The sequence below is a fragment of the Elephas maximus genome, chromosome 25 (genome assembly GCF_024166365.1).
Source record: "Elephas maximus indicus isolate mEleMax1 chromosome 25, mEleMax1 primary haplotype, whole genome shotgun sequence".
NCBI lineage: Eukaryota > Metazoa > Chordata > Mammalia > Proboscidea > Elephantidae > Elephas > Elephas maximus.
The window spans coordinates 10,797,817-10,808,815 of record NC_064843.1 but is presented as its reverse complement, the minus strand read 5'-3'; the positions used below and the strand labels follow the sequence as shown (position 1 = coordinate 10,808,815).

At 47.0% G+C, this 10,999-nt stretch overlaps 1 protein-coding gene across 1 annotated transcript in view; it reads right to left on the bottom strand.

Moving 5' to 3' along the window:
- Positions 1–5,882: 5,882 nt before the first annotated feature.
- Positions 5,883–10,999, bottom strand: part of APCDD1L (APC down-regulated 1 like) — an 86,262-nt gene continuing 81,145 nt past the window's right edge. Inside the window, exon 4 of the mRNA XM_049869755.1 lies at positions 5,883–6,898. Coding sequence (XP_049725712.1) covers positions 6,128–6,898 — 771 coding nt within the window. The 3' untranslated portion in view covers positions 5,883–6,127. The remainder of the gene's footprint in view (positions 6,899–10,999) is intronic.

Sequence of the window (10,999 nt, the reverse complement as noted above, 5' to 3'; positions counted from 1 at the left end):
TCACCTACCTACTAGTCACTTTGGACTAATTTTGGTCTCTGTCTATCATGTTGGAGCCTTTCCTCAAAGGTCTGGTGATCCATGGCTGCCTTATGTATTTGTGAATGAAGCACTAAAAAGCTGATGGGAAACTGTATGTGTACATGGGATTTGTTGAATGGTGAGTTTCTATGCCAGCTAATTGGGTAGGGACCTAACAGGCAGCCTCCTTCGGGAATTCCCAGCTGTCAGTATCTGTAGCTGGTTTAGGTTGGGCTCATTGCTCCAGAGGAATCTTCCAGTGTCTTGCCTGGCAGCATCAGCCTGGCCACCAGCTCACTAGGAGCCAAGCTGGGAAGAGTCTGGGCAACCTCAGTGTTCAGTGTGTAGAATTTTATTTATTACCTGTATTTTTGGTATGATACCTTGGGCTGTCCCCAAGTTCAAAGATCCTCTTGTTGACTTTTTGATCTTTTGTAGCAGTTAGGGAGAGGGTCTGAGGGTACAACTGCTCCTTTTACAGGCTTGCCCTACGGTCCTCTGTTTTTAGCCCCACTGCTCCTCTACCTTCTGAGAGGCCTGGGGACACCAATTCCTCTGCCTTTTGTTGGGAGGGAATCTGTGGAACAAGTGGACTTGATTCTGAGCTCTGCCCCCAAACAACCCACCAGCACCTTGCTTTCAGCTCTTTGCAATCTGTGATCAGTTACAATTTGCCCATCAGCTTTTCACATTCCGAAATTTTGCGCCAGCAAAATTGTCTGCTGTGGTCTCCTCCCCTTTTCTGTTTATCCTTGTAATTGTGGCCTCTTTGCACTTTCCCATAATTGATTGGGGCTTCGGAAGAAGTAGAGGTAAGATCATGTGCCTGTTCTAGCTGGAGCTCAGGAGGTCTTCCTGCTCAGTAAATACATTTAGGTCTCATTAAATGGACACAGTTGATTTTAATAGAGATAATGCCAACCTAAATTTGTAAAAGCTTTTTCATTCAGAGGGATTAAACATCACCAAACATAGGAATGAGAGTAGTACGTTACTGATAACCCCTCAGAAGTAAATACTGTATCTCTGGATGAACACTCATCCTCACTGAGAGTTTGTTTCAAGCCATTCCTCTCAGAGTGCATCATTGATTCCTTTTGAACCACTTACTAGTTATGGTCCTTCCCAGTGTTGGGGCTGATGACTCCAGGAATTATTAGGGGTAAGCTCATTTTACTGGTGAAGAAACTGAAGCCAGAAGGCTCCAAAGCTAAAGATGGAAAGCCTTGGTACCTGGGTGAGGCTGAGCATCTCTCAGGCTCCCTGACCTCTGTAGGCTTGAGAGGATTAGGAGGAACTCTCAGGGGACCCTGTGCCAGGCTGCCCTGTAGCCCTTATTCTGGGACAGCAACTGTCCCCAGTGCCCTTCTAGAGATAGATATCCTCAAGTTCCCAGCTCTGGGTTCTGTTCTGTCTACCTTACCAAAAAAACAAAGCAGCCACACCAAAAGTCCAAGCTAGTATTTAGATTATGTGGTTGTTATCTCGATGCTTGAATTCAGTCTCTTTGCAGGATTCAGAGCATTTGTTCACGGAACCAACATTTACTGAGCTCCTACTGTGTGCTGGGTGCCACTGCTCTGCACCCAGGGGGCCCAGTGGGGAACAAGACAGACAAAGGGGCCCTACTGCCTAGGAGCTCATCTTAAAGAGGAGAGAGATGGACAGCAAGCAGAAAGTGAGCCCATAAGATGTTTTTAGATACTGCTAAACACTATAGCAAATAAAAAAGAGTGCCGAGATGCGGAAGGCAGAGGAGGGTAAGGGAGCCCTTTTTGGGGTGGCTGGGGATGGTGGGGTGATGACTAAAAGCTGAGACTCAATGATGGGGCCGTCTGAAGGAAGGATATCCCTGGCAGAGGGAAGAGCTGAGAGGGGCCAAGTTGGGTGTGATTTGAGCATAGCAAGGATCTGTGGCTGGGGTGGCAGATGGTGGTGGACAGGGGCTTGGAGGGTCTGGCTGGACACTTACTTCTTGGGAACACTGACAGGTAGTTTACACTGTCCTCACATCCACTTATGGGGTGATGTGTGTGAGATGGGACTGGCTCTCTGTCACTTAAGGCCATCAAGAAGGAAAGCAAGGTCCCACACTGCTGCCCAAGTTGAGCACCCTCTAAGTGGAAGCAACCCCCCCCCCCGCCCCTTAGCTCCCATCTGTGATATTAACAGTGGTGAGGCAGCCCAGGCCCCGGCCCTAATGAGATTCCACAGTCTGCGTCAGAGAGCTCTTCGCCCCCGCGGCTGAGTCACCGGCTCCCGGGAGAGGGACCTGCAGGCTGGCCAGTGTCTGCAGAGCGCACGTCACTGGCTGAGACGCAGTTTCTCAGCCCAGCAGCTCCACAGGGAGATTAAACACGTTCACTCAGAAAAAAAAAAAAAAAAAGCAAAGAAATAACTTCTTTTGATAACCAGCATCTGTTAGTTAATGGACCTCTGAGAGCTGTATACAATTTAAACTTTTTATTAAAAAAAAACAAACAAACAAAAAGAACGAACAGCTCTTTTAATCTCCTGGGTTTTTGTTTTTGTTTTTTTTTTTCCTTTTAAACGTGACTGAACATACAGTGGAGAACATTAATTTTGTTTTGTTTCAAATGGGAGCTGTGGGCTTCACTCTCTTCTCTTTTGATTAAAGCAATTTTGGGTTTTATGTGGAGACTGAGGAGGAGTCAGATGAAGCGGGGGCCCGTCCCTGGGACAGCATCCGCCACCCCTCCGCCCCGCGCTGTGCCCCCTCATTCCAGCCCGGGGTGCGGGGGCCCTGACCTTGCTACCCGTGAGAACAGGGGTCACTGCCCTTCCTTCAGCCTTCTTGTTTTCCTTTCTTCCAAGCTAAGTCCAGTCAAGGGAAGGACAGACTGAGCAGCTGGGAGCCCGGAACCTTCTCTCTCCCTAAATACATACCTTCTGATTAGAGGTGATTTCATGCACATGAAGGGGTGCAAAACTCCTTCCCCAAACACAGTTAAGGAGTCCCACCCGCCAGGGAGCCCACAGGTGCATGGACCTGGTGCAGGGCTGTGACCTGATCACTGATTCTGGTGTGAGGACTAGTGGGCTAACGAATGTCTGCCTAGTCAACAAGTGTTTATCAAGTCTCTATCATGTCTCAGTGAGCGAGTCCCACAACTGACATTCTAGGGGAGCAGGCAGAGGATAAACAAACAAACAAGGTCCTTCCTGACAGCAATTAAAAAAAAAAAAAAATCATTGCTTTTGAGTTGATTCTGACTCATAGCAACCCTACAGGACAGAGTATAGCTACCCCACAGTGTTTCCAAGGCTGCAATCTTTCCAGGAACAGATCACCAAGTCTTTCTCCTGCAGAGCTGCTGGTGGGTTTGAACCACTGATCTTTTGGTTAGCAGCTGAGCACTTAACCATTGCACCACCAGGGCTCCTTGACAGTGATAAAGAAGCACTATAAAGAACAGAAAATGGCAATAGGATAGAGGGTGACAGGAGGCACAGGGGATTGCTCTTTTGGAATGATGAAGGTGGGCCTCCCTGAGAAGGTGACATTTGACCTGGGTCTTGAATGAAAAGAAACAGCCAAGCTTCTGAAGATTGGGGAAGAGCATGCTAGGTAGAGGCACTGGCAGATGCAGAGGCCCCGAGGCACGAACCAGCCTGGCACCATCAAGAAACAGAAAGAAGGCCAGTACATCCAGGGCATGATGGGTGGGGCTGGAGAAGCAGGCAGTGGCTGGCCTGTGGGGTCTTGCCACCCATGGTGGGCAAGGAGTGGGGACTTTACTCTCAGCACATAGAAACCCACTGAGAGTTTGAAGCAGGGCTGGGCTGTGGCATGGAGGGGCTTAGCAGGGGGAGCCGGAGCTGACCACTGATTTTATCCTCTTTCCCACAGTCTCTGGATGACACTCTACTGCCTCATCCCCTAGGCTGACTTTAATAACCCATAGGAACATTTTGCAGGCTGTTTAATTTTATTAAAAGATTCAAATTTGATGATAAATGGTGGCATGTTTCCCTCAAGCCTCAATACAAGACTTGCTCAGTCGCAGTCACGGTCTTCACACCCACGCTCACCCCCAGTGGGAACTCCCCCCACCCCAATTCAGTTTAAAACAGTAAATAATCCAATGATTTCTTGTACTTTGGCAAAGATTTGAGGAACCAGGGCTTCAAACTGGTTCTTCCTGGTCCTGTCATGGCCAAGGAAATGACACCAGAACAGATGGAAATTTTTTAAATTTAGGTGAAACAGAACCATAACCAGAACAGGAAAAATTATGAGTCTCAGCTCTGCTAGAGACTTAATCTCCCTCTTAGAACACAAGGGCAGCGTATGCGTTGCATAGCAACCAAATCTCTTACCCACCAGATTTTGAGCAGAGTTGGAAAAAGTGGTACCCCACTCAAAGATGGCAGCTGACTGCATGACTTTGAATACATAGCACTCTCCTCAGTCCTAGCAATAATCCAATCTCACCCATTAGGCTCACTATGCCTCTTCTGAGTCTCCCATTCCAGAGCTTCAACTTGTATTTTTCCCATTATGGTTATCGTTCTGGATCACCGAAATTTTAAAAATTTGGATCTGTTCTGGTTTCCCTTCATCGGCCATGTCTGAACCAGTTTGAAGCCCTGCCAGGAGCACTCATAGCTATCTGAGACCTACAGGGAATATTAACTTGGTGGGTTTTTTTTTTTTTTTTTTTTTCCTAACAAGAATGTGTGGATAAGTTAGGGCAATTTCAGCAGGCTGATTGAGCCCCATGCAATCTGGCAGAGGACAGGACTTCCCTTGGAAAACAACATCAGCCTTGGAGAGGACCGTGGTTCAAGATCTGTGATAAGAGGCAGAGATTGGGATTGGGGGGGTGAGTCACGACACAGTCCCGAAAACCCTCAAGCCCACCAGGATGCCAGTGAATCCTCAGGGTGCAGATGAGACTCTGGGGTGCAGGCAGGGACCTGGAGAGGTGCGGCCTGTCCACCCCTGGTGACAGCCCCTCTGTGCAGAGCGGGATCAACTAGTCAGCATCACACCGAAGGGTGGGGCAAAGCCTGGCCTTCTGGCTCCTCCTCCCAGTGCTGCTGTGGGGCCTGGTGACCCTCACCCCTCCACAGGATGGGTCCCAAAGAATCACTGGAGGGTACCCCACCCACCAAGCACAAGGAATCTTGAGAACAGAGGACGTCTGTGCAGGGTAATTGCAGGGCATGTTGGCTTCACTGCTGTCATTAGTATTAATTACTTTCCAAAGGCTGGCAGCACTGCTTTCCTCCAAAGACTTGCCCCAGCAGCCAGTCCCTGAACATGGGCGCTCAGCGTGGGCATGAGGCCCAGCGCCCTGGGAGCCCTCTTCTCTAAAGGCCCCCCGGAGGGCGGGAGGCACAGCCTCACAGTGATAGCTGGGGTCTGAGCCGCAGAAGCACAGGAGATGCCGACAAATGTCAGTAGTCCGATTGAGAAAGCTGAGTGGCCCTGAAGAGAGGGGCCCTTTCGAAAAGTACGAAAAGCTTGAAGCAGCATCTTTAATTCACAGCCCCAGCTGGTGTCTGTGTTCCTAAATTCAGTTAAGAATCTTGAAAATAACCCACAGACGTGGCAGAGAATCATTCGTGTCGTCTCACCCCATTTCACAGAATCCCAAGGGTGTGGGTGAGAAGAGAAGCTGGGAGGCTATGGGGTGTGCTGGCTGGTGCTGGACTGTGAACAGCCTACGATGAGGAACGCACGGGAGTGAGCGTTTAGGAACCTTGATAGCACTCTGCCCTTTGTACCACACTGAAGTGTGAGATCAGTGGACGTCTATCCCCAAGCCGGGTATAGACTTTCCACGGGCTGTTGACTCACGAGCTGAGTTTACAAGCATCAGGGCTGTGTACTCATCCATAACTGGTTGGAAAGAAAACGAGTCCTTTACACAGATAGTTTGAGGAGCTCCATGTCCAGGAGGGAGTCCTGGATAGCTGAAAAGTTGTAAAGAGCTATAGCACAAAGATGTTCATTCTGGTGTTATTTATAATAGGAAAATCTAGCCACACTCATGTTTTGAGGCCTAGTCACAGCCCTCAATCACCCCAGGGCCAGAAAGGCATCCCAAGAAGCCATTCTTGACATCGAAGACCAATTTCAAAGCCACCCAAGGAAGGCCAACCCTAGAACAAGGAGCAGAAAGGGGAGAGGGGCTACAGGAGGACGTGGACCCCCTCCGCTGGGGGGTTTTCCCAGCAGAGGCCTGTGAGGCAGGAGTATCGGGAAGTCCTGGGCCATCTCATCACACAGGACCAGGGGGGCTTGGAATGATGTGGGACGCTTCTCGGGGGTATCAGGACTTGACCCGTCGGTGGGCCGTTGTCCAATGAAGAGAAGGCTTTGGCCACGGGGGTCTTGCTCCATCTTGAAAAGCTCATATTCCACATGGGGGAGCCTGATGCCCAGTGGCATACACCCGTTGGTGGCTGTGACATCCCGTTCCGTCCCCATGGACCAGGCTCCCGGCCCCCCACAGCTGCCCGGCTTCGAGAAGTTGAGCATGGCCGTGGTGACCTGGTCCATGGGGGTCACATGGGCCCGTGTCACCTCGAACACAAGCTCAGTGCCTCCACGGACCTTGGCGGATGGCGTGCCATTAGTGTAGCGGCCGGTGGCATACACGGTGAAGGTGGGCTGCTGGCAGGCTGGGTCTGAGAAGTGGTGGTAGTGGCCCTCCCAGGAGCGGTTGTGCCCATGGAAGGTGAAGAGTCTGGTGAGGAAGAGCACAGCAGGCCGTGCCTCGCAGCCAGAGCTGACCCAGCGGCCTTGCAGGCGCAGGGCCAGAGCCACCGGAGGGGGCAAGACGGGTGGGTGGTGCTCATCAGCATGGGACACGAGGCCACAGACCAGGCAGGGGTGAGAATGGTGCTGTCAAAAGACAAACAGAGAGGAGGTAGTTTTCCAAAGCAGGAAATCTCAGCTCTGTACCCAACTGACAAGGTCCCGAGTGGCCAGCCCATCTCATCACCAATCACTGTCCCCCTCCCTCCCTCCAGCCACATGGCCCTCTTTGCTCCTTCCCTCCTCCAGGCCATTGCCCGTGTTGTCTTCTCTACCTGGGATGCTCTCCCCAAAAACAGTGCATGGAGGGCTCCTTCTTTTCCTTTAGGTCTCAGGTCAACGAGAGGCCACAGAAAGCCTTTTCCTGACCACCCCATATAAAGTAGCCCCCAGGGCCCTTTCTTTCTTTTTAAAATAATTTATTTGATTTTTTTTTTTTTTTTTTTTTTTGCTGTTGTTGAAAATATACACAGCAGAACATGCACCAATTTCACAATTTCTACATGTACAATTCAGCGGCATTGATTACATTTTGCAAGTTGTGCGACCATTCTCACCCTCCTTTTCTGAGTTGTTCTTCCCCCATTCACACAAACTCATCGTTCCCTAAGGTTCCCATCTCATCTTTTGACATGCTGTTTTCAATCCCACATAGATAGATCTTAAAGGAACACAATGCTCAAGGTGGACATTCTTTACTAATTAAGTTAAACTATTGATTGGTTTTAAGAAGACTTCGGAGTACACTTTTGGTTTAAGGCTTAAGGTTTTAAGATTATCTCAGAGCAATAATTTCATGGGTTCATCCAGCCTCCATGGTTCCAGAAAGTCTGGATTCCATGAGAATTTGGATTTCTGTTCTACATTTCCCTCATTTGATCAGGATTCTTCTACAGAATCTTTGATCAAAGCATTCATTAATGGTAGCCAGGTAACATGCAATTCTCCTGGTCTCGTGGCAAAGGCGACAGAATGGAGGGTTTTTTTTTATTCTTTATGAAATCCAAAGCCATTTTATTGAAAAACAACAACAGAAACTTTTTACCAATGTAGAAATTTAAAGGATCTAAGGGGTCTTCCTAAATCTTAAACCAAACATTAACAGAAAGTCTCATTTTTAACGGTAAACCGTTAAAAGCATGCTCATTAAAATAAGGAAAAAGAGAACCATACTGAGCATTCTCACTTCAGTGAAACAATGTCCTGGAGGTCCCAATTAGTTCGCTGGTTTACAATGGTCATGATGAGATTTCTTTTCACCATCAACTTAGAAATCTCCATTGTGTCCCTCTTGTGTTTGACATTTTGTCTTCCTCTTTCTTAGATTTTTCTTTCATTTCTGAAGGCCAGAGTCTGGAATCAAGGTGTTGGTGGGGTTGGCTCCCTTTGGAAGTTCTAAGGGAGAATCTATTCCAGGCCTTTCTCCTAGCTTCTAGTGGTGTTATTGTTGTTAGGTGCCATTGAGTTGGTTCCAACTCACAGCGACACTATGTGCAACAGAATGAAACAGCCTGGTCCTGCACCATCCTCAAAATCGTTGCTACGTTTGAGTTCTTTTTTGCAGCCACTGTGTCAATCCATCTCCTTGAAGGTCTTTCTCTTTTTCACTGCCCCTCTACTTTACCATGCATGATAACATGATAACATGTCCAAAGTATGTGAGATGAAGTCTAGCCACCTTAACTTCTAAGAAACATTTTGGCTGTACTTCTTCCAAGACAGATTTGTTTGTTCTTCTGGCAGTACATGGTATATTTAATGTTCTTCACCAACACCATCATCAAAGGCATCAATTTTTCTTTGGTCTTCTTTAATCATTATTCAGCTTTTGCATGTATCTGAAGTGGCTGAAAATACCATGGCTTGGGTCAGGCACACCTTAGTACCCAAAGTGACATCTTTGTTTTTTTAACACTTTAAAGAGGTCTTTTGCAGCAGATTTGCCCAATGTAATACATCGCTTGATTTCTTGACTGCTGCTTCCATGAGCATTGATTGTTGATCCAAGTAAAATGAAACCCTTGAGAACGTCAATATTTTCTCTGTTTATCATGATGTTGCTTATTGGTCCAGTTGTGAGGATTTTTGTTCTCTTTATGATGAGGTGTAATCTATACTGACTGCTGTCGTCTTTGATTTTCATCACTAAATAGTTCAAGTCCTCTTCACTCTCAGCAAGCAAAGTTATATTATCTACATAATGCAGGTTGTTTATGAGTCTTCCTCTAATCCTGGAGCTGTGTTCTTCTTCATATAGTCCAGCTTCTCAGATTATTTGCTCAGGATACAGACTGAATAGGTATGGTGAAAAGATACAACCCTGACGCACACCTTTCCTGATTTTAAACCATGCAGTATCACTTTGTTCTGTTTGAATGACTGCCTCTTGGTCTATGTACAGATTCCTCATGGGCACAATTAAGTGTTCTGGAATTCCCATTCTTTACAACGTTATCCATAAATTGTTATGATCCACACGATCAGATTTCTTTGCACAGTCAATAAGACATAGGTAAAGATCTTTCTAGTATTCTATGCTTTTAGCCAAGATCCATCAGACATCAGCAATGATATCCCTGATTCTACATCCTCTCCTGAATCCGGCTTGAATTTCTGGCAGTTCCCTGTCAGTGTACTGCTGCAACTGCTTTTGAATTATCTTCAGGACAATTTTACTTATGTGTGCATTTAGCTTCTGGTAGCTCCCAGTACTCCTTGGTGTTCCTTGGCTTGTAATGTCATCATTCCAATCTCTGCCCCCATCTTCACATTGCCTTTCTCTCTGTGTCTCTCTTCGTCTTCTCCTATTCTGTCTCTTATAAGGAAACTTGTCATTGGATTTAGGGCTCACCCTAATCCTGGGTGATATCATTTTTAAACCTTTCCCTTAACTGGATAAGCAGACACTAACTCCAAACAAGGTCACGGTCTGAAGTAACAGGTGGACATGAGTTTTAAAGTGTGTGCTCTGATCCCCAGAATTCACGCCCCAAAAGTCCTAACCAATTCCATCATCAACTCTAAGTCCAAACTTTCATCTAAATAACATCAACTCAAAACATCCCAAATCTCATCATCTAAAACATCTAAATCAGATGTGGGTGAGACCCTTGGTATGATCCATCCTGGGGGAAAATTTCTCTCTATCTGTGAACCTTTTAGGGCAGGGTAGTCACGCATTGAGAAGTTTATCAGTTTTCTTCTGCTGTGTAGCAAATTACCACAAACTCAGTAACTTAAAACAACATCTTTTAATTAGCTCACAGTTCTGTAGGTCATTATCCTGGTACAGTGTTGCTGGCTTCTCTGCTCAGGGCATCACAATGTTAAAATCAAGGTGTTGGGCAGGCTAGGCTCTTATATGGAGGTGTTGGAGGGAAATTCACTTCCAAGCTCATTCAGATTGTTGGCTGAATTCAGTCTCTTGTTGGTATAGGACTGATGTCCTATTTTCCTGCTGACTGCCAGGCAGGAGCCCCACTCAGTTCTTTAAGGCTGCTCACATTCCTTCCCATGCGGCCCCTCCATCTTCAAACCGGAAATGCTGTGGTGACTCTCCCTAAATTTTCAACTATCTCACTTCCCCTTCTTCCATCACCAACCCGTGAAAGCTCACTTCTTTAAAGGCCTCATGTGGTTACATTGTCCAAACTCTCCAGGATAATCTCTCTATCCTAAGGTCAACTGTGACACATAATATATCATAGTCATGAGAGCAAGACCTCAGCATATTCACAGGTTCTGAGTATTAAGATGGGACATCATTAGGGAGTCATTTTTGAAATTCTGCCTAACACAGCGTCCTAATCTTCCAGGGCAGCAATAACAATATACCATAAAGTGGTGGCTTTATGGGACATAAATTTATTTTTTCGCAGCTCCTGAGGCTAGAAGTCTGAATTCAGGGTATAGGCAGGGCTATGTTCTCTCCGTGTCATCTCCAGGGATAGTTCTTCCCTGTTTCCTACAGATTGTGGTAGGCCTGGGCACTTGTTGGCATTCTTTGGCTTGTAGAAGGATCCTCACACATTGGCTTTTTGGAAGAGAGGTTTTTGATCTTCAGAAATTTCACATGGAAGGTGAGCATCATTCCCTCCACTCCCTTGGAAAGTGAATGTGGCAACAAGGACCACAAACCTTCAAAATATTCATACCCTTTGCACCCCAGTGCTTAGAGTCTGTGCTAAG